The 22,588-nt window shown below is 44.7% G+C and overlaps 1 protein-coding gene and 1 pseudogene across 1 annotated transcript in view; one reads left to right on the top strand and one right to left on the bottom strand.

The window, feature by feature from the left end:
• Positions 1 to 2,047: 2,047 nt before the first annotated feature.
• Rab3b (RAB3B, member RAS oncogene family) overlaps positions 2,048 to 22,588 on the bottom strand; it is a 64,146-nt gene continuing 43,605 nt past the window's right edge. Inside the window, exons 3-5 of the mRNA XM_052175610.1 lie at positions 17,546 to 17,664; positions 13,748 to 13,872; positions 2,048 to 2,573 (exon numbers count right to left, since the gene is read on the bottom strand). Coding sequence (XP_052031570.1) covers positions 2,386 to 2,573; positions 13,748 to 13,872; positions 17,546 to 17,664 — 432 coding nt within the window. The 3' untranslated portion in view covers positions 2,048 to 2,385. The remainder of the gene's footprint in view (positions 2,574 to 13,747; positions 13,873 to 17,545; positions 17,665 to 22,588) is intronic.
• On the top strand, positions 9,346 to 9,594 carry LOC127680039 (cytochrome c oxidase subunit 6B1-like; annotated as a pseudogene).

Here is a 22,588-nt window from a genome sequence, read left to right as displayed (position 1 = left end):
AACTAAAGTGTTAGGAGGAGAAAGGAGCTAATACATGGAAACTGCTGGGAACAATGTGTCTTATAAGCGTAATGTCTAACAAAAACCCTGATTAAATGGTACACTTCCTAAATTCCAAACCTAAACTCTCTCTTCTACGGTTTATCAAAGAATGCAACATGTCCATGGAGCTAACTCTAATTGGCCCTTTCATTTGATCGCTGGGCCTGAAGCCCTCTGGTGTGCCTTCCCAGTACAACAAGCTGCATTTGAACTACAGAAAGCTGAGAGACTTCCCTCATACACGCACTGATTACTGAGGTAACACATTAGCACGGGAGGCTGTGGAAATCAAGTTATGGCTGGGAAGAAAGACCTTCAGAAATTATCGATGGCTCCATGTCATTATTCCAGCTGAAATACAGATGTGTTCCAGTGTCCATAGCAAGCTAGAACCGAAAGCTAATCAACTCTGGCCTCAGATTAATTTTTCACTCCCCACCCCCGGTTTACCAGAAGTTATTTATCTCTCTGATAGATGCTAGTTCCAGAAAAAGAGGACAGAGGTGTCACACCTGGGAATACAATTTTCCTCATTTTTTTTCAGGATTGTGTCCCCTTAGATTAATTCTGCCTGGTTGCCCTTTTCCAGTTGGATGGCTGAGGAGTGCCTGGCAGGTTAGAAAAAGATGGGGGAAGACCCTCTGCAGAATGGCAAAAGATTCACAGGAAGGTCTGCCCCTGGAAAGAGGAGGCCACGGCTCTTGTTCTTAAATCAGAGGATTCTGAGTAGGGATGGAAAGACAAGTGGGGTGGAAAGATGAGGGATCTCCACGCGTCCATTTTTAGTTTGAAGCAAAGATAGGTCCTGGCTATGGACAGCTCTGGTGCCTGCCCTGAAAACATGCTTGCTTAAAAAAAAATGGACAGGGATCTGCAGCCTAGGCTGCCCTGGAACAGTTGATCCTCCTGCCTCAGACTTCAGTATACTGGGATTATCATCCTGAGCCACCACTTCCATTTGACAGAAGATATGCTTTAGAAGAAAGAGGGTTGTGGGAGCTAATGAAGTCCAGAGTGAATGTAAATTGTTGAACTAACACAACTATGTCAAAGACCACAATGCCTGGGGCCCATGGAAATAACAAAGCCTTCTTCCCCTGGTCCACTAAGGGTGTTGACAAGCGTGTGCACAAAGTATCAACCATAGCTTCCTGCGCCTGGCAAAGGTGGCCTGAGCCTGCTTCCCTATAGAGCCCCTTTACCTAGATCAGCTCACGGTTCTCCTCATCTGAGTGTAATAAACCCACCTCCTTGTTCAGAACTGCATTTTTCAGGCTGCTAGTGAGTCTCCATCAGAGCCCGCGGCCTACCATCCCCCAACCTTTTTGTACTTGTGTCTGTAGGTTCTTCATTGCCAGTCACCAGAGACAAGTCAATGCCAAAGCCACACGGGCCACGTGTCAGAAGTGCGAAGTCTGGAACTGATTAGTCAACCTAGATGAACTGGAGAGTGAGCTCATCAGCTTCAAACGTTGAAGATTCTGAGAGCCCAGAGTGACAGATTTTACAGCATCCCAACAGTCAAGAACCAGCTGGAGAAACTGGGTGTGATGTTACACACCTGTATTCTCAGCACTGGGAAAGCTGAGGCAGGAGGATTAGGCTCAAGTTCAGCCTAAATTAAACAGCACATTTGAGGCTAGCCTAGGGCTACATCGTGAGACAAAGAGCAGGCTAGAAAGGTGAGACCCGTGCCTGCCTGTGTTGCTTTCCCTCTTCTGGCCCTTGTGGTTTTAGATGGCAGTGGACTTTGACATTCTGCAGAAGATAATCCCTTTCTTTTAAGTGTGTTTCTGACTCAGCCTCTGCTCCTTCTGCATCACTAGAATCTGAGCTCTCCAGGGATTAGCACTGTCCTGTCACCACAGCAACTGCCCAGGCCCTGTGGGCATCCGTGGTAACCAGCTCAGGGCTTTGCAAACCAAAGCTTCGCTTGCAGGGAGAGAAAGCCCACAGGGAGCCTGATAGGAAACGAGCAAATTGTACTTTGAGACATTTTCTTTAATAGTATTAGCTGTGCAGGTGGGCCTCACTTTACACACTGGCCAACCCCTGAGGAGTGTGTGTAGGAGGATGATCTTGGTAAATGAAGGGAATTTTATTTTATTTTAAGGACAGAAAAGATTCTTTCCAAGTCTCTGTATTGAACCTTCTTCTGTTGTAAAAGGAGTCTTCACCCACACAGTAACCTGCAGTTAGTATCTGTAGCTGGGGCCATCTGCAGAGAGCCACAGGGGCTGGCAAAGAACTCAGCTTGCTCGGGGTTTGGGAGCGGACAGTAATGGAGAGAAGCAGAGAAGAAATGGGCGTGGCATGGGGGGGAAACAGGAGGGTGGGCCTTGCCTAGCAAGAGCAGTTCTGCTGCAGCAGAGGCGGGGTGTCTGAGAGCCGGGTGGTCTTGGAGGCGCCTAGCACGGAGGGGTCTGTGTCCATCGAGTCAGACATCTTGTCGCAGATGGCATCCACCAGACGCTCGAAGGCCTGCCTCACACTGATGTTCTCCTTGGCGCTGGCTTCAAAGAAGTCAAACCCTAGGGAGAAAAGAGACGATAAATACAGACTTCCCCATCTCATCTGCTGGAACCATTTTGTGTGCCCAGCCGAGGTCTCGGGATCAAAGCCAGAGCTCAGACATGAAGCAGGGAGGTCTAGTTCCATGTACTGAGGCTTCCGACTCAAAGAACAATACAGGTCAAGGATTGCTGGCAGACATTTTAAAACCAGGTAGATTCCGGCTCTGCCAGTGACTATTCAATTCCCAGCAAATCATTTTATTCTGCTTACAAATTAACTTCCTAGTTTATAAGTAGGAATGCTCGTATCTACCTTATAGAGTAACTTCAGTGTGAGCTAAAATGCTTGTGGGGTATATAGCCCAGTGCCTGAGAAGAAATGCAGAGGACCTCAGGTGCTGGCTAAAAATAATGATATGTATATGTGGAATTAGAGAGCTTCTTATGTTCCAAAACATTAGTTAATCCATTACCTCACTTTCTGATCAGGTGGCACACTGGGAACAGAAGGCAGGGAAGGGGTATCATTCGTATGCTCTTCAGATCTCCAGTGCTGATGCTGGCCTGGGGAAATAGGCTGGTGCGCCCACGCTAATTAAGAGCGCCAGTGTGGAAGGTCAGGTTTTAGACTTTCTATTGGTTTGTCCTCCTGGGGATAGGATCCAGGGCCTTGCACAGACCAGCAAGTACTCTACCAGCCACCCCGCCACAAGCCTTGTCCCTTTGGGGACCTCTTCTTCTTCTTTCTCCTCCCTCTCACTCCACCCTGTCGAGCTCTAGTCTGTGCTCTGGAGGGCCGGTCCCTCAAGAGTCACAGTGAGTAAGTGACACTTGGTTTGCTCTTCCTTTTGTGTGGCCTCACACTTTCTCTTTGGGCATCCTTCATGTCTACTGATCATCTCTTATATGCCATACACTAAGCAAGAAACGTCACTAATATCACCCTGTCTAACCCGCATAGCAGCCTGGTGGGTGAGCATTAGCATTCCTGATCTATAAATGGGAGAATGAATGTTCTAGGAGACTGCGGAGCTCCCGCAAGTCACATGGCTGTTAGTGGGAACTGAGTTTGCTCTTGGGTTTGCCTGGTTCCAAGGTCTGCCCCTCTAAAGCCTATAGTCTTTGCCCTCCACCATCGGATTCCACCCTCCACCATCCGATTCCATCCTCTACTGCCACTGTGCTTGTGGGTTTTTTCCTCTTTCTTCTTGGTTTGGTTTGGTTTTGTTTTTAAGACAGAGTCTCAGTACGTAGCTCAGGCTGGCCTGAACTCACGATCCTCTTCCCCAGTCTTCCAAATACCGCCATCACAGGCCTGTGTCACTAGACAGAGCTTTCATTTTCTTTCTTCACAAATCTGTTTGCTTTTATCTGCTGGCCATGGAGTCTGAATCTGGGCAAGCTACCATACTTGTCTGAATCACTTAACCTCTGATTCTCAGACTTCTTGTTTGGCAGGGGTGTAGGGGGTGGGGAGAGTTAGGAGGGTGAGGGGGGTGGGGAGGGGGGAGACATTAACAGTCTCCCACAGAGAACAGTTGTGAGGAAGGAGTGAAACCTCAGGTAAACTGCTGTGGGAAAGCTGTCTGTTACAAGGACAGCTTCTTCCTGATGCCTCATTTATCATCTCACAAAAAAAAAAAAAAAAAAAAAAAGAGGCCCTCACTCCCCTCCTCCTTCTTACTCTGCCAGCTACAGAAAAGCTTGAACCCCAGGTACAAACAAGGCTCCCTTCCCCTGGCCTCACAGCTTGAAGACTCCATCTCCTTCTGCCAACACCCTTCCAGAAAGCCTCTCCTGTGGCCTATTTCCTGACCCGAGAAAGGCAAGCTAAAGAAGCTCTTGCTAATTGCAGACATGTGATGAAGAAAGAGGCAGCTGCCGGCTCATTATCCTCAGGCCTCAGGAACTCAGCAGCTTCAGAGACCCTTCAGCACACCGTTCTTCCTTAATGACTATCACACAAATAGATTTTGACTGGCTTAGGAAAGTGGCTACCAGGTAAAGCAGGAGATGGGCTTTCGCCATCAGTGTGGATGAAGATGAAGACATGGGTCAAGGCCAGGTCACAAATCCTTTCTGAGGAATTAACACTGACTGGGGATGTGCTACCTTATACAGGTGGGCCGTGGGAAGAGGCCTGGAAGCCAGCCTACATTTCAGTGTTTTTCTATCAGTGCGGGCAAGGAGCCCAATTGCTTCTATCATCTGCCTCACATGGGAGTATGAACATGCTCAAGACATGTGAAGTGACTGTAACATGGATACATGACAGTAATTCACCTTTCCAGGTGTCCCTACCCGCTTTAGTCTCAGCCCTTCCACTGTCTCCCAACTTGGGGAAAGAAACCTCTCTTTTTCTTCAGTCTTTGGGGTCAATCAACACAGTAGGTTTTTATTGAGCAGTAATGTTTTGCCAAGTCTTTTGCTAAGTGCCAGGGACCTGGGGAGAGCAAACCTAGTTTTAGAGGCTCAGCAGTTAAGAGTTTCAATCATTGCACATCTGCATAGTTCTTAATAGTTTGTAAACAGAATCCTAAGACAACCTTCTGAGGGAGGTAGGTCTTCACTTCTGCTTTAAGGGTGGGGAAACCAAGACTCAGAAGTGAGGAGGAGGCCAGGGATCTATCTCATGCTTCCTGGATTAGCCCTCACTTGGAACAGTGACAGACAAGCTATTACATTCTCAGCCAACATTTTGACCTCTGAAATCAGAGGCCAAAGGGGGATGCAGGAGAGGGAAGACATGGGAAGGGAAATCCGGGGCAGCCTCCTGAAGGTAGTGGGAATGTAAGCCATTAATGTTAGAACTGAACAAAATTCATCCAACTCCCGAGAAAGGCCACCCTTTTCCCTCTGCCATAATGCCTGCTGCCACATGTGCTGGAAATCCATCTGACTGGAAGATCCCAGAGAAGTGGCTGGACCATCTGTTGGCACTCCAGCCTGAGTGGAGGGGGAGGGGCTTGGTCAATGTTTGTTGAATGAAGGAGATAGGAAGGATCATTGAAGGTGTGAAGGGAGAGATGTAACCAGCAGGGCTCATGGTACTCTGGCCCACCAAGCATGCGATGGCACAGGCAGAGCCTGTGCTGTCCACCAGGAACACTGAGGTGAAGCACACGCAGTCCCTACACTTGCCAAGCTCTCAGTCCCATGTAGAAGACAGACGTAATAGCATCGTAGTGGTAAGTGTTGGAAGAGTGGGAAGCCAAAGGATGCCGAGGACACAGAAGAAGTCCCCGTCCGAGGCTGGGGGTCAAGCTGGACTGTTTGGAGACAGTGATACTGTCAGCTGGACAGGGACACAAGACTGTGAGTGGACACACGCATGTCTGGAACAGCGGGCAGGACAGATCCATGCAAACACAGCAAAGGGGGCTAAGAACATATTTCTGTATTCTAAAAGGAGCTTGTTATCCATCATGGCGGGACATGGAGAATAAGAGGCCAGACCTGGTATGGCATGCCAAAGAGTGTCTTCACTGCTATTTCAAAAAAAAAAAAGACCCAAAGTCTGTGAATTCTACTTTAAGTTAGCACCTCATGAGTCTCGTCGGCTCAGACCAAATTCCAGTGTACTTCCAATTACTGTCAGGCTCCTGGAAGGCTCCTGATTAGTAAGTCCAGGTGGTAACCTTTCCCTCTGTTTCATTAATCAAGTGTTTCAGGAGCTGAGAGTTTAGTGTGGCAAAGATGACAACCAATTAAGCAGACTAGTCACCCCCCCTCCCTTCCTCCCTCTAATTGGCTTCAGAACAATGGAGTTCCTGCTGTCTTAAATGGAGTCCAGTTCTCAACTGAATCTGAAATGCTCCCCATTTCCAAAATGGTTGGTTTTTCAAGCTCGCCAAAGACAGTTGTTAGAGACCCACAGACTGAGCCCACACCTGCTTCTGGACTTGACCTCAGATTCTATTTGAAAATTTCTTATTGCTTACAGGTCTTATCACAGGACTGCTCCTGAATATTTCTCTACTACCATCACGTTAAACTCTCTTCTCTACCCTGTCTACACATCTGTCTACACATCCCCTCCCCTCATGAACCTTCAACTCTTGCTTCTTGAGTTTGCTGAAAGACTTCCTGTTTTCCTTTCTATCCTCCTCAGGTATTTTGACTTGTCATAGGAACAATTCACCCAATACCATAGCTTATTAATGTAGCTCAGGCTAGCCCCAAACTTGCAGTCCTCTTGGCACAGCCTCCCAAGCTCTGGGATTGCAAGCATCAGACACCAAAGTTAGGGCCTATTTTTTTTTTTAAGTTTTATTTTACTTATTTCAAACACACCAGAAGAGGGCATCAGATCCCATTACAGATGGTTGTGAGTCACCATGTGGTTGCTGGGAATTGAACTCAGGACCTCTGGAAGAGCAGTTGGTGCTCTTAACCACTGAGCCATCTCTCCAGCCCCCTGTCTTGGTTTTTGTTTTGATTTTATGGTATTAAAAATTGAACTTGGGGAGACTGGTGAGATGGCTCAGCAGTACAGCTACAGTGTGCTCATATACATAAAGTAAATTAATAAATCTTTTTTAAAAAAAGAAACTTGAATGTGGCGCCTCACACTAGACAAGTATTATATCGCTGAGCTATACCCCCTGGTTTGTTAATCTTCTCTCATTTTATTTCAGCTATAGTCTTATATGAAATTTGAACTATTTTGTCTTGGATTTGTATCATTGGAACTAAAAGAGGTCTGAGTAACTTCATATCAGCCTCATTGGCTTAAAACCAGAGACTGCGATTTTTGACCTTTCATCACTGTGCTGACACGCCTAACTCACACTACTTGTGAAGAAAACAATTTATGTGGTTCCTGACTCCGGAGATTCAAAGTTTGAAGAACATACTGTAGGCTCTGTGGTAATGGCTGTCCTGTAGCTTTAACTGCCTTATTTTATAGCCAGCAACAGTAAGAAGATCAGGAATTCAGGGCCAGCCTTGGCTACACAGCAAATAGCAAATTTGTGGCCAGACTGGCTGTCTTGGAAAAAAAAAAGGGAAAAAAAAGTCCCCATCAGAGAACTTAAAGGCTAAAGGGTACTACTGTTTAAGAGCACAACCCAATGGCCCAACTTCTTCCCACTTGGCTACGTCATAACAGTTCTGCCATTTCCCAACACTAACACCTGAAGACAAGGCTTTCAGTCAAGGTGAACCTCTAAAGCACACAGAGACCACAGCAAACCTCAAGGGTGTGGGTCCTTTCTGCTTCTTTAGCTTCCTCTTCTTTCTCTTACTGTGCTGTTGAGACATCAGCGCTCTCCCATCCGTGCCCTTGCCGCACCTCTTGTCCCCACTCCTGATCATCCTCACTTTTCTGTAGAATTTCTGATCCCAGACAGCCTTCCCTCCCCCCCCCATCCTATCTCACTGCTCAGAACACACAATGTAGTTCTCCCCTGCAATCCCATGACACACAGAATTCTTTCAGTTAGATTCAGACCAAGAAAACGGGAGTGATTCTTCACACTTAAATTGGAATCAGTCGGCTGTAAGGATGGTGACAAAACTGAGGATAACAGAAGGGAGAGGCAATGCAGAGCGCATCAGCAGGTAAGAATAGTTATGGAGCTGGGCGGTGGTGGCACACGCCTTTAATCCCAGCACTTGGGAGGCAGAGGCAGGCGAATTTCTGAGTCTGAGGCCAGCCTGTTCTACAGAGTGAGTTCCAGGACAGCCAGGGCTATACAGAGAAACCTGTCTCTGAAAAAAAACAAACAAAAAGTTATGGAATTACTAGAGGCAAAGGAATTGAGGCCATGGGAGCAGGAATGGAGCTGCAGACCCTGCTGATGTAGCCAAGAGTCTGGGTGAGATGCCCAGACCTCTGCCCCACAGCTGGGTTCAACCAGGCAGGCACCACACTCAGGGGAAACACATTAGTCCTCCCTCTCAAAGGGGGACACAGGAAAGTGACACTTGTCAAAGATGCTCAAGTTTTCTTTTTATGGCTTTGTTTCTCAGGTCATAAGCATCTTGGATTTGGTTTTTTGTTTGTTTGTTTGTTTTGTCTTGTTTTTTTGTTTTGTTTTTTGTTTTTGAGACAGGGTTTCTCTGTGTAGCCCTGGCTGTCCTGGAACTCACTCTGTAGACCAGGCTGGCCTCGAACTCAGAAATCCACCTGCCTCTGCCTCCTGGAGTGCTAGGATTACAGGCGTGTGCCACCACTGCCCGGCAGGTCATAAGCATCTTAAGAGCAGGAAGCCCATTCGCTTCTGTGCTCAGGACCCATCAAGCACTTATGGGCAAGAGCACCAGAAGGCATGGGAGAGAATCACGGTCATCTCTACAAGGAATTTTTCACCTCCACCCATTGCCAACTGGCTTGCAGTGCCTCTTTGGGGGAGGAACATACCTCCAGTTTCTCCAACACTGGGCTTGATCATGTGACTTGATTTACTTGATGGAAATGTGGAGAAGCCATATGATCCAAGCCCCAACAGACGCTTTAAGAAGCTTTTTTTTTGTTTTCACCCATCTTGGACTGGGTCCCAGAAGATTCCAGGAGGAACACAGTGACAGCTAACAGCTGATTTGAAAACTCATTGAGAAATGGACCTTTCTCACGAAAGCTGGCTCAAGTTGTGCGTTACCACAACATAACCTAAATAAATCTCACTTATGTTCTAACCCATGGTGCAGATATGCAGAGAAATTATGGCAGGCTCTGGGGAACAGTGGTGGAACCTGACGGGGGCATTACGAGTTCAGACCTGGTCTTTGTTAAGGGTCACACTGAATAAGCAGTGCTCTGGGGCAGTCTTTAAGAAGAGTCAGCACTATGGCTGAAGACATCAAGACTAAGATCAAGAACAAAACTGCCCACTTTGACCCCTGCTTCCCAAACTGGAACCAGACCAGGAACTGCAGGCAGAACTACTGAACTTACACCTGTGTGACAAGGCAATGAGCGCAAAGGGGGTGATGGCTCTGTGTGAGTGGTGCCAGCCTCTGTACCCTGTGCCCCGTGTCACAGGTCTGAGCATGGGATGACCACAGCGCAGAAGGCACATTCCCTGGGAAGATCTGACCCGACTCTGCCGATTTCTCCTCTGTCCTTCTCCCCAGATAGTAAAGGGGTACATGGGTATACAATGGGATCCTTAATCATGGTATAACTACTAATAAAAAGTTACTGGAAAAGTTAGAGTTTGAATCCAAAGGCTAAACTTGAGTACTGAACCTGCCACCATTACTAATATGGCTTAGGAAGGTTCTGTTGTCTTGGGGCTGGGGACGGAGCTCAGGCTGGTAATGTGCTTGTCTAGCTTGTATGAGCTCCTGGCTCAGTCCCAGCACTGAATAAAACCAGGAAACATGGCACAGGTCTGTAGTTCTAGCACTGGTAAAGTAGAAGTTGGATTCCTGGCTCTATAGCAAGTTCAAGACCTTCTTGGAATTTAGGAGGCCCAGTCTTAAAACAAAAACAAGCAAGCAAACAAACTCCCACACAAAACTCTCCTTCCTTTGTAGGCCTATGTCTCTCATATCTGCCTCTAACAAACACCATCCTAAATCAGAAACAAGGGACTGAGAAGCCCTTTCCAGAAGGGCACATGGAGACAAACACCCTATAATGTTATACTGCCCTGGTGGAGGAAAAATTATCTATACTCTCAAAGATCTGCTTTCTTTGGTGTTTCTAAAACCAACTCCAGGTCCCAGGAACTTGGAGAATACAGAGTCCACAAACAGCTTGAAATATTAGTTGATGGCCATGTCGATAGTCTTGACTGAGTGGGCTAAGACAGGAGAAAAGAAGTCCCATGAGGCAGAGAGCAGTGCTATTCCCAGACAGCAGACCACAGAATTACATATCTGGAAAGTCCAGCTATGGACCCAGGATGCCACCGCAAACCCTCAGGGTGACATATTCCCTGAGTGTCCTTTATAGCCAGATGCTGTGTGAGGAATCAGATAGACTAGAGAAGTCCCAGACTCATAGTTCCCCAACTCTTACAAAAAAGACACTTCTCCCCCTTGGGTGGATACTAAAGTTTAGCATTTAACCTGTAACTAGATGAGTTTCCTGAGAGCAAATATCGCTAGAGCAGAGGGACCAGCCTTTCGGTGAGCCATCTTTTCTGTATATCCTGCCGGAGTTTTTCATCAGGAATGTCACCCACTCTACAGTGAGCCCCAAGGAATGGTTCATTCCTCAGGGACGGTAATGCAGTGGCCTGCCTAATAAAGATCAAGACTCCTCTATTCATGTGTCCTCCTCCAAAGGAGATTATTTGGACAGCTAACAAATGATGTCTGCCCCATTCTGAGCCATTTGACATTTCCATTTGGGGATAGCTATAGAGAGACTGGGCTTAGGATTCCAGGAAGTTCACCAGGCTTTGTTTTGAGTGTCTTAGAACATTTTCATTTGATTTAATAAGCTCAAAGGGTCTCAACCTTAGACTAAGAACTACCGGTAACTAAGGGAAGGGGAAAATAGTTTTCCTTAGAAATGAGCATACCAATTGGTTATCTACTAACAAGTGATCATCCCTAAAAACATATATCTACAATTAACATTATATGGACTAAGCATGTTGTATTTATATATTTAGGAATATATTAACATATATATGAGTTTTAGAGAGAGCGAGAGGGTATATGAGAAGAGCTAGGAGAAAGAAAGGAAAGGAGGAGACGTAATTATATTTTAATTTCAAAAGACTTTTCTAAAATTTCCATATTTAAAATAAAACTAGTTTGATTAGTTGTTATAAAAACATTATTAATCAAAATTGATCACAAATAATAGCTCTGTTGGGACACAATTTAGATATTGTACAATTCACCCTCATATACAATTTTTATTTATTTGTATAATTATTTGTTTATTATCTTTGTCCTTGTTAGTTAGTTGTTTGCCCTTGTTAGTTGGAAATTACTTATACTCTCATTAACTATATTCTTTTTTTCTTTTCTTTTCTTTCTTTCTTTCTTTCTTTCTTTCTTTCTTTCTTTCTTTCTTTCTTTCTTTCTTTCTTTTTTTTTTTTTTAAGACAGGGTTTCTCTGTGTAGCCCTGGCTCACTCTGTAGACCAGGCTGGCCTCGAACTCAGAAATCCGCCTGCCTCTGCCTCCCAGAGTGCTGGTATTACAGGCATGTGCCACCACCACCCAGCCCATTAACTATATTCTTACTGCCTGGGCAGAACATGGCTCAGAGCATATGCTCAATATATATTACTCTTTTTTAAAAATATTTATGTAGTGTGTGTGTGTGTGTGTGTGTGTGTGTTTGCTGGAGGTTTCAACTCTAGTTGTCAGCGTTGATGGCAGGACCCTTTACCTGCTGTGCCATTTCATTGGCTCTCAACACATATTTTTCAATGAATAAATGGAATATATAAATATTTACTCTAAGCTAGATCCTTGGGATGAAACAAACCATTCACATTTCCTGTTTGCAAGGACCAGGAAAAGCGATAAATATATAAACAGACATGTTCGGGTAAATAGTAGGGGCAAACTCAGAGGGTTGTGCAGCACAGAGATGGGTTACCTTGTTCTGTCTAATTCACTAAGGCTATCTTCAGTGCCTCCTTATCCTCACTCCTATCTGTGTTCTGAAGTCTGCCAGTCTCCTAAGGGGCTGCAGCTTAGGAGCACAAAGGTATGACCCGAAGTTACTCAAGTGTGGGCGTCAGCACATGCTTATTGTTCTGTGAACAAAGTGGAGACACTTTCTGCGCTGGAGACCCTCTTTGATAAAGGAACAAGACTGCAGCTGAACCAATGCTCCCACTGAGTACTTAGGGTTTCCTCATCTCTAGTCCAGGCTGTCTCACCCATACACACATGTACCCACACATACACACACATCGCATGCACAGATGTACCTATGTACACACACATGCACAATACACATACAACACACGATTCACACTTGCATATCATAGTTTACCCAGCTATAAACCCCAACATCTGTGCTCTGGAATTGTCAGAGCCTAACTTTAAACTCTATCCTCAACAACAAAGCCACTTAGCACGAGAAATTTATAGGAAAACTACCTAAAGGCCCATTTAGTCTCTAGAGGAAGACTGTAAACTTTCTGCAGACATGGAAGAAACTATTCTCCATAGCAATCTTACATCAAACTCGTGTGTGTGTGTGTGTGTGTGTGTGTGTGTAAACTTTCTGCAGACATAGAAGAAACTATTCTCCATAGCAATCTTACATCAAACTCATGTGTGTGTGTGTATGCGCGCGTGTGCGTGTGCGCGTGTGTGTGTGTGTGTGTGTGTGTGTGTGTGTGTGTGTGTGTGTAATAAAAACTGACCTTTCCGGCAAAGACAGTTAAGGGCTCTGCTATGGGGCACTGGGACACGTCTGGTCATCTGGGCTTCAATGGAACACCGGGGTCAAGGTGCCACCTCGGGGAGAGTCCTAGCAGCTGCATTGAGCTGCAAACCAGCTGCCTGGCTTTGCCTTTTCCTGTGCTGACTTTTGTTGTGAATTGTGTTTTTGTGAGAGGCATCCATTTACATGAGAAAAATGGCACCAAAAGGCCTATTATGTTCAGCAGTTTCCGGAGATATGTGTGCTATTTTTTGGCCGCGTTCTGCAGTCTGTTCTATAGTTGCCAATGAAGAACAGAGCTTCCCTGGAATAACAGGCTTGTTTTATAGTAAGGCCATGCTGAACCACAAAACAGATCATTATTTACTCTTTGTAGTGGTTGCTAGGAAGCCCAAAGACAATATTTGGCCTACCTTTTGCTGATTCCGGTGCCCAAAAACTTGTGACATACATATCTATTTGACTCTGGTTTTCTCTTACCTTCTTCCTACCCTTGCTAAAACTTTCTCTTTTTTTTTTTATTCCCACAGTATAGTTATTTTTAATAAGCTATCTCAACTCCTTTGTGGATGGATCTAGTTTGAAAACAGCATTCATATATTTAAATTTTATTTATATATTCACTATAAGAAAAAATATAAATGATGAATTCCCTAGAATCATGAGCAGAAAATCCATATGTATACGACTTAACTATAAATCAATAAGTACAGCTACATGGCAACATTATCTGTAACCACAATCCACCTTAATGTCACAAATAAAAGCTCACTTTTGTTCCATGTTTATTCCATTTCATGCATGCACATACAACATGGACATACTTGCACACAAGTACATACACATGCATGTACATGCCTACATACGTGTTGTATACATACCCAGCTGCTCGGCCAGGAGCCGGCCCTTCTCAGTTGGGACCACTCTTTCCTCTTCCATGTCACATTTATTTCCCACGAGAATGACCTGTGCGTTATCCCAGGAGTAGGTCTTAATCTGAGTGGCCCTAAGAAGAGACAGAAATAAACTGACCACCGTTATCCCCCACCTTTCCAACTCTCGTGGTGAAGGGTGTTTTGGAATGCTATCCAGCAGGCATGGCATGGCTGCAGCCCTCCTGGAATCAGAGCCCCTCTGATTATCCACACACCACTCATAGAAGACTAGACCTGTCAATATTCCTGTGTACAGGTCTGAAATGAGTCTGTTTATGACTCCTTTCACCCCAGAGAATTTTAAGTGATCTCAGGTATGTAGGTATTTAAAATAGATACACAAGTCAGACATTTACTAGTAATAAATCACAAGGAAATTTATTGTAAAACAGTGCTTTGGTGAATATAGATGTATACTCTTACCGTTCATTAAAGACTACAGTAAAGTGCATATTGGGATAGATTTGTTTGCTTTCTAAAGTTTTTACCCAAACAATTAAATCTTGGCTGAATATTTGATACTAAAAGACAGTGTTTTTAACATTTAAAAAATTTTTGAGCAATATGTGGTGCCTCATGACTTTAATCCCAGCGCTCAGGAGGCAAAGGCAGGCAGATCTCTGTGAGTTTGGGTCCAGGTTGCTCTGCAGAGTGAGTTCTAGGACAATCAGGGCTACATTGAGAGACCTTGTCTCAAAAAATAAAAAATAAAAAATAAATTAAAAAAATCAAAAATAAAATAAAATAAAATAAATTGAGGCTGGGACTAGAGAGATAACTCAGCAGTTACAAGCACTGGTTGCTCTTAGAGAAGACCCAGGTTTGGTTCTTAGGGCCTAGGGATTGTTCATAACTCCAGTTCCAAGGGATCTGACGCCCTCATCTGGCCTCCACAGGCATTGCATGCATGTGGTACATAAACATACTGGCAGCTAAAAAACACTCAGTCAACTACAAATACATACTTTTAAGAGCAATAAAAAAGATGCAGTAGTGTTTCACTATGTAGATCTAGCTAGCCTGGAAATTACTATGTAGACCAGACCAGCCTCAGACTTGTGGAGGCCCCCTCCCTACCTCTGACTTTCAAGTGCTAAGACTGAAGGACTTTGTTGCCTCCGCATACCCAGAGCACAGCGTGTGTGCTATATGTGCAGATCAAGGCTGTACTGAGTGAAACTCTGATGCACTTTTGGAAACATCTTGGATTCAAGATATGTTTAACTTTGAATTAAATTTTGGTTATTGTGTGTTCAGATGCCTTTTGGAATTTGCAGTTTTTCCAAGATCCCTGTGTTCAGTCATATGAGCCCATATAGGATTGCAACTCCCTGTGTAAGAAGCTTTGCCCTTGGAAGAGTGGAAGGAGGGTCATCAGACTCTGACCTGTCCTTATAGCCACTCCCTCCCTCCTGCTCCTCAGTGCCATGTCTGTCTGTCTTTAGAAAGTGCTATAAGACTTGATTTTTTTTGTGTGTGAGACTTTTGACTTTGAGATAGAGTTTCATTGTAGCCCAGGCTAGCCAGGAGCTCAGAATGCAGCATGAGCTGGTTTCAAACTCAGCGATCTTCCTGTCTCAGCTTTCCTGGTGCTAGGGTTTCAGATATGGGTTCTTCACTCAGTGATGAGATGTTTGGTGGTTGAGACAGGATCTTACTGTGTAGACCAGTTTGGCCTCCAACTCCTGGAGATTCTGCTGCATTAATCTCTCAAATGTTGGGATTTGAGGTATGAACTACTGCTATCTGGCTCTATCCCGAGACCTTAAAAAATACCTTTCAAATATTTTTCTTTGCATTTTTTAAGTGGACAAATATAACTTCTACAATTAAAATTTTTTTAGAAGAATAAAATAGAATCCTGCACAGTAGACATTTGGGGGGAGGGGAATGGGCCTGATCCTCTAACCCTCCATTAGGCAAGATGATCCCCTTTTGGTCTTTTGCACCTCCACCATGGTATCTCTTCTACTGAGCTAAATTCTTTCCCTGGGGTCAGGGACAAGCCTCTTCATCTTTGGGATGAAGTGGGGAACAGACAGCAGAGAGGGTGGCAGTGAATATCTGCTGAACCACTGGTCTGTGAATGGCTAATCCTGAGGCATAGACTGACTCTGGCCCTACCTGACACTGACACTTAGTCCAGCTGGACCCTGCTGACAACATGGACCTAGTTCTGATTCTGTTCCTCAAACCAACCCCACCACTGACTTCATCAGTTGCAAGCCCTTCGTCCCCTTAAGAGACAGAATCACTTAGCCAGCAATTGCTGCAGGGCCCACAAAGAGCCAGGCTCCACTCTGGGTACTGGGGCTTGAGTGGCTGAGACAGAGTTGCTTGGAAGGCAAACTCAAAGGTACCTGGGATGGACACCCAGTCTTCAGACTCAAGGTAGTACCTGGAGCCAGCCCCTGATCTGTCTTCTGCTCCTCCTTTTCCTTCCCCCACTCCTCTCACCCCAGCCTTTCTCACCTCCCAGATTAGCAGTGAGCCCAGGTTATTCTTAGAAACCCATCACCAGGTGTTAAATTCACTGTTTTCCCAAGGCAGAATGAGCAGAAATGGATGGTGAGAGAGAGGGGGGTCATGGCTGGCAGGGAAGGAGTAGTGTGGTGACAGAGACCATCACTCCAGGGGAGGTGTGCTGAGACACAGAGAAGGTGGACGAAGATGGGCAGAAGGGAAATTATAACTGGAAAGACTAAAGAGAAAGAGGAAATGGTGGTGGTGGGAGAACAGGGGATTTGCAGAGGGGAGACGTCAATGCAGGGATGCACAGTGACAGCCCGTCTCAAGACCCACTAAAACTATCCAACAAGGTGGGACCCAATGGGGAGTAATCAGGTCCCAGAGGGGGCCACCTTTTGAAGGAATGGGTGTAATTTTTGAGCAGCCCTAATTAGTTCTTATGAGAATTATAAAATAAGCCTGACCCCTCCCAGCCCCTGTAGCTTCCTGTATTCCCCTGTGATCTTTCTTTTTGCTTGTACTTTCAGGATGACGCCATCCACCATGATAGTGACACTGCCAGGAGGCCCTTGCCTGACTCGGCGCCGTGCTGCTGTCCCCTGTGAGCTAAGCAAATATCTGCAGTATAAAGCCTCTCTCCACCCCAGTATTTTGTTATAGTAACAGGAGACCGACTAATAGCATGGGTGTGGGCAAAAAGAGGGCCAGGTTGGTGCTGGTCAACCCTGTTGCTGGCTACCTAGCCCCCTCAGTTCCTCTGTTGCCAACGTAGAGCACAGACATCCCGCCTTCTCCTGGCCTTTGCTGACTAGGGACACTGGGCATCAGTGCCTCTGTCTCATGTCTTGCTTTTCCCTGTGAGTGATACCCCAAGAAGGAGGACTCAGTGGCTCTGAGGTTGTATATCTAGAGGGCTGTGATGATTTTCAGTGCAAACAGAACCCTTTCTGAATGTGGACAGATGTACTCAAGCCCAATTCAAGCAGACAGATGCCATATGTGGTCTCATTCTCCATGGTAGCCAAAGGAATCCTCCTGAAACAAAACTTGGGAACTAGCTCATTTCTAACTCAAATATCATCACCTATAGGGCAAATCCCCCCCATCACCTGGCATTTTTGTGGTCTACCTCCTATTTGATTTCTCCTCTCACATAAGAACATCTTAAAACCAGGGGCCATGGCAGATTTACCTGGGTTTCCTTAACATAGCACAGGGTTAGCACATGCTAGGTTTTCATGAACAGTTTGGCAAAAGAATGAATTCGGTATGTACCAGTCCTGGACAGCATTGAAGGACTCCTCGTTGGTGATGTCATACATAAGAATGAAGCCCATGGCCCCACGGTAGTAGGCTGTGGTGATGGTCCGGTACCGCTCTTGCCCAGCCGTGTCCTGGGTGAGAAAAGGAAAGAATCAGACTCCTAGTAAGTCTGTTGGCATCCTCAAAAGTCCCCAAGGCAATTAACTGACAATCCAAGGCATATTTAAGGAGCGCTCATTATGTTTATTGCATTGTAGAATCTAAGTAGAGCGTGATATTACTTCAAAGAAATTACTAAGAAAATAATTATCATCCCAATGGAAAAATAGGCAAGAAGCATGAATGACTTACAGAAGAAATGTAAGTGGGTAATCATTATATTAAAAAAATAACATTATATTCTTGCTTTAATTAACATATGGTGACTGCACATAATAATCGGTTTCATCATGGCATTTTCATAGATACATGTATTTTTTCTTAGAGTCTGGAGAGTAATTGTTTATAGAAGTATGGGCTCTAGTGGCTATACCACTAGAGCAAATCTCTATCCCTTCCTCAGGAACCATCAAGTCCTTATGGATGGATGCTCAGGGAGGGGTAGGGCCTCATAATGAATGCACACACACACACACACACACACACACACACACACACCAGAGAGAGAGAGAGAGAGAGAGAGAGAGAGAGAGAGAGAGAGAATGAATTATCTGTTCATAGGTCCTGGTCAGGGACAGCCCAAGGGCTCTTCTTCCTCTTTTGAGATGCTGCCGACAGACCCAATCTTTCACAAGTCTTCCACAGTTGATCTCAGCTCGTGTGAGATCAGAAGCACAGAAGCACAGCAGCGGGGCTGACGACGACATGGCTCAGTAGCTAGGGCCACCCATCATTGACACTGATGACCGAGCTCAATTATCTGGACCCACATGGGAGAAAGTGGCCCATGCATGTTGATCCCTGACCTCCACACATGTGCCATACATGAGAGAGAAGAGAGGATACTTGTGCTTATACATTAATTAGCTATTAAATTAAAGTTAATTAATTAATTTAAAACAATGACATATTCTAAAGACAGCCTTCTGCCTCATTCTGCTCCTTCCTCGATACAGAGGTCCCGTTCAACAGTTCCTTATTCTCAGCCCGTTTGCCAGTTAACGAGTTTTTGCAGTTACCACTACTCATTGCAAAAAGAAGCTTCTCTGACCAAAGCTGATGGTGACCCTGATCTATGGGTATGAACATAAATATTTGGACAGCAATATGGTAGACACATCTTGTCCATTTAGCAAAATAACACTAGGGCCTAGGGCATCACTGGCTACAAGTTTCTAACCAGGTTTGCAGTACCAAATATGGACTCCCTCCTGCAAAGTGAGGCTCAAATCTGACCAAAGAGATCACCCCTGTGACTGGCTTGCCACTACTGCACCAGAGAAAACTTCTGTCCTGGCTGGGAGGTGCCGTGCACAGATCCACACTGGGTGGTAATTCTCACCCAGAAGCCTGGCACTCTGAGTGAGAGCTAGCTGTCAGAAAAGGAACCTCCCTCTCAGTTCCAGCTTGACTTTGAAGTCTTGAGAGAGAGGCATGGCAGGGTCTAGTTCTGGTAAGTGACCAATGGCTGTGGCAAAGGCCTGGATTGTTTTGGGCAACTTAAAGGTCTTCCCAACTAACTGCTCATAGGGAAGGTTTCCTCTGGCCCTGCTACAGGATATTCATTTAATAAACTTGTAGTTTCTGGGAACAGCTCTATTCATTGTATAGCATACTTATATTTAAACTCTTTAAACTTTTTAATTTAATTTTTGTAGATTTTATATTTTGTTTTATTTTATGACTACGGGTGTTTTGCCTACATGTATATCTATGTACCCTGTGTATGTCTGGTGCCTATGGAGGCCAGAAAAGGGTACATGAAGCCAGAGAAAGTGCTGAGTCCTCTGGGGCTGGAATTACAGACGGTTGTGAGCTGCCATGTGGGTACTGAGAATCAGACTCAGGTCCTCTGGAAGAGCAGCCAGTGCTCTTAACTGCTGAGCCACCTTCCCAGCCATTGATTTAATTATTTATTAGCTTATTGTTATCAGTTTTCCTTCCGGCATTCTCACCCCTCTTTAGTTTAGGTTGAACCTCTCCTCTTCTACATCTCTCTGTCCCCCTCTCTTCTCTTACTCCGCGCTCTGCCCAGAGCTCCCCACTTCTATCATTATTTCACACATGCTCGACCCTCACCCGGGAACCTCTTCTCCCTTCTCGCAAGCCTCTGTGTAGTTTCTAGGCATTATTATACATCCCCACTTCAATTTACATACAGAACAATTAGCAGGTAGGATTTGTATATAAGAGAATACATGCATCATTTTTCTTTCTGGCCTTGAGTTGCCTTTCTTAATATAATATTTCCCAGCTTTATTCGTTTACTACAAATTTCATAGTTTCACTTTTTTAGAAAACCAAATAAAATTCCTTTCTTCTTATTATCAATAATAATTTCCAGGTCAGGTGAGATGACTTAGCAGGTAAAGGTACCTACTGCCAAGTCTGACAACCAGAGTTAGAGCCCGAGAATCCACATGTCGGAAGAAAAGAACTAAGACATTGTTCTCTGGCCTGTACACTACCACTGCAGTGTGCATATGTGTACACAGCTCACAACGAATGTAATACAATAATAATGTAATACAACAACAAATAACAGTACAATTTTGTAGAGAGAATCTCTTGTGCAATATATGCAAGTATCGCCTGTCAATAAAATGCTGTTGGGCTATTAGCTTAAGCTTAAACACCTGCCAGAGAAAGAGACAGAGACAGACAGAGACAGAGAGAGACAGACAGACAGAGAGACACACACACAAAGAGAGAGAGAGAGAGAGAGAGAGAGAGAGAGAGAGAGAGAGAGAGAGAGAGAGTCAGTCAGTCTTGAGAAAGAGGCAGGCTCTGGAAGATTTAGCCCCAGACACAGAGGACGATGGTCACATGAAACCAAGGACCATGTGACAAGCCATGTAGTAGAACTTAGAATAATGAAATTGTTGAGATTTGAGCTAGTCGGGGAACCGAGCCCTAGCTTTTGGCCTAGGCATTTATTCATATATGGGAAGTCTCAGAGGGGCTGGAGAAATGGCTCAGCAATTAAGAGCACTGATTGTTCTTCCAGATGTCCTGAGTTCAAATCCCAGCCCTCACATGGTGCCTTACAACTATCTCAGAGTCATTATTTCTTGGAACAATGTTGCTGGAAGGAAAAGCCCATAATTACAAAATACAATGAGGGTAAGTGACTTTCCCAAAGTGGTAACAGTGGTGACAAAGAATAGCCTTGACGGGCTGGAGAGATGGCTCAGCAGTTAAGAGCACCCACTGTTGTTCTGAAGGTCGTGAGTTCAAATCCCAGCAACCACATGATGGCTTACAACCATCCATAATGAGATCTGATGCCCTCTTCTGGGGTGTCTGAAGACAGCTACAGCGAGTGAGCAGGGCAGGAGGGAGAAAAAAAAAAAAAAACGTGTCTGAAGACAGCTACAGGGTACTTACATATAATAAATAAATAAATAAATAAATCTTAAAAAAAAAAAGCTTGGGGGAGATGGCTCAGAGGTTAAGAGCCCTGACTGCTCTTCCAGAGGTCCTGAGTTCAATTCCCAGCAACCACAAAGTAGCTCACAACCATCTGTAATGGGATCTGATGCCCTCTTCTGGTGTGTCCGACAGCTACAGTGTACTCATAAATAAAATTAATAAATCTTATAAAAAAAAAAAAGAATAGCCTTGGGTCCACGACTTCTAAGTCCAGGGCACATGCCACAACACCTCCATCAATGAAAGACTGCCTTATCTACAAGCATTTACTGAGTACCATCAATGAAGATGAGAAACATGAACAATAAGGGCAGTATGAGTTCTAAAGTGACGCTACTGCACCAAGTAACTGGACACTTAAGGCCTTGCGAAATACATGTTGGTTCTCTGATTGACAGATGAGAAAACCATGGTTTGGAGAGATTGTCTAATAAGTGTTAGAACTGGGATCCGAGTCAGGTCTATGTGACTTTACATCTATATAATATATATTCCCATAGCCATGAACCATACTTTGTGCAATGTAAAAAAAAAAAAAAAAATGGAGTAAACACCATCGCTGCTTCCAGGAAGCCTCGTCAGAGCTTCCTAGAGAGGCTAAGACTCATCACTGCACTAGTAATTAACTAGTAATTAACAATAGACCAGATCTACAGGAGCAGCACAGAGAAAAGCTGACCTGAGTTCAGCTGAGGGAGAAACAGTGTTGGGGAAGTTACAGGGGCTGTCAGAAAGCAGAGGTCGTTTTGTCTGGGTAGGCTGGGCTCTTCAGTAAGAAGGGATCCCTAAACCTTAGCAGATGGAGCACAGTGTTGCTGGGTTTTCCCACCATCAGCAGGACCCATTGTGTCTTCCTTTGTCCAGGATAAAGACAAATGGAGCAGATAGGAAGATAGCGCAGAATCATAGCCCATAGTGTGGGTTCTTTGGGCTTCTGTATTCCCTGTTTTACTAGGTGAAGCATATCAGCTATCCAGGCTCAACTTTCAAAGGAGAAAGAAAGACAATCCTATCAGATACTCAGGAGAAGAACAGAAATGTAAAGTAAACAGCATGAGGTTCCCACAGGTGGAGTCTGCAGCAAGCCCAGGAGCCGCACTTACCTAAAGATGTGCATGGGGGGCACTGGGGCCTTCTCTAAGGGGGTTTCCCAGTTGGGAAGTGAAGGAGTCACGAGTAATAGAAAGAGGGTTTTTATCTTCATTATTTTTCATCTATCTATTTATCTATCTATCTATCTATCTATCTATCATCTATCTATCTATCTATCTGTCTATCATTTATCTATCATCTATCATCTATCTATCATCTATCTATATATCTATCATCTATCATCTATCTATCATCTATCTATCTATCTATCTATCTATCTATCTATCTATCTATCTATTTACCTACCTACCTACCCTGGAAACCTGGGTACGAGTGAGGGAAAAATTGCTATGTGCCATATCTACATAAAGC

The sequence above is a fragment of the Apodemus sylvaticus genome, chromosome 3 (assembly GCF_947179515.1).
Source record: "Apodemus sylvaticus chromosome 3, mApoSyl1.1, whole genome shotgun sequence".
NCBI classification, from domain to species: Eukaryota; Metazoa; Chordata; class Mammalia; order Rodentia; family Muridae; genus Apodemus; species Apodemus sylvaticus.
This window is presented reverse-complemented; position numbering and strand designations above follow the sequence as displayed.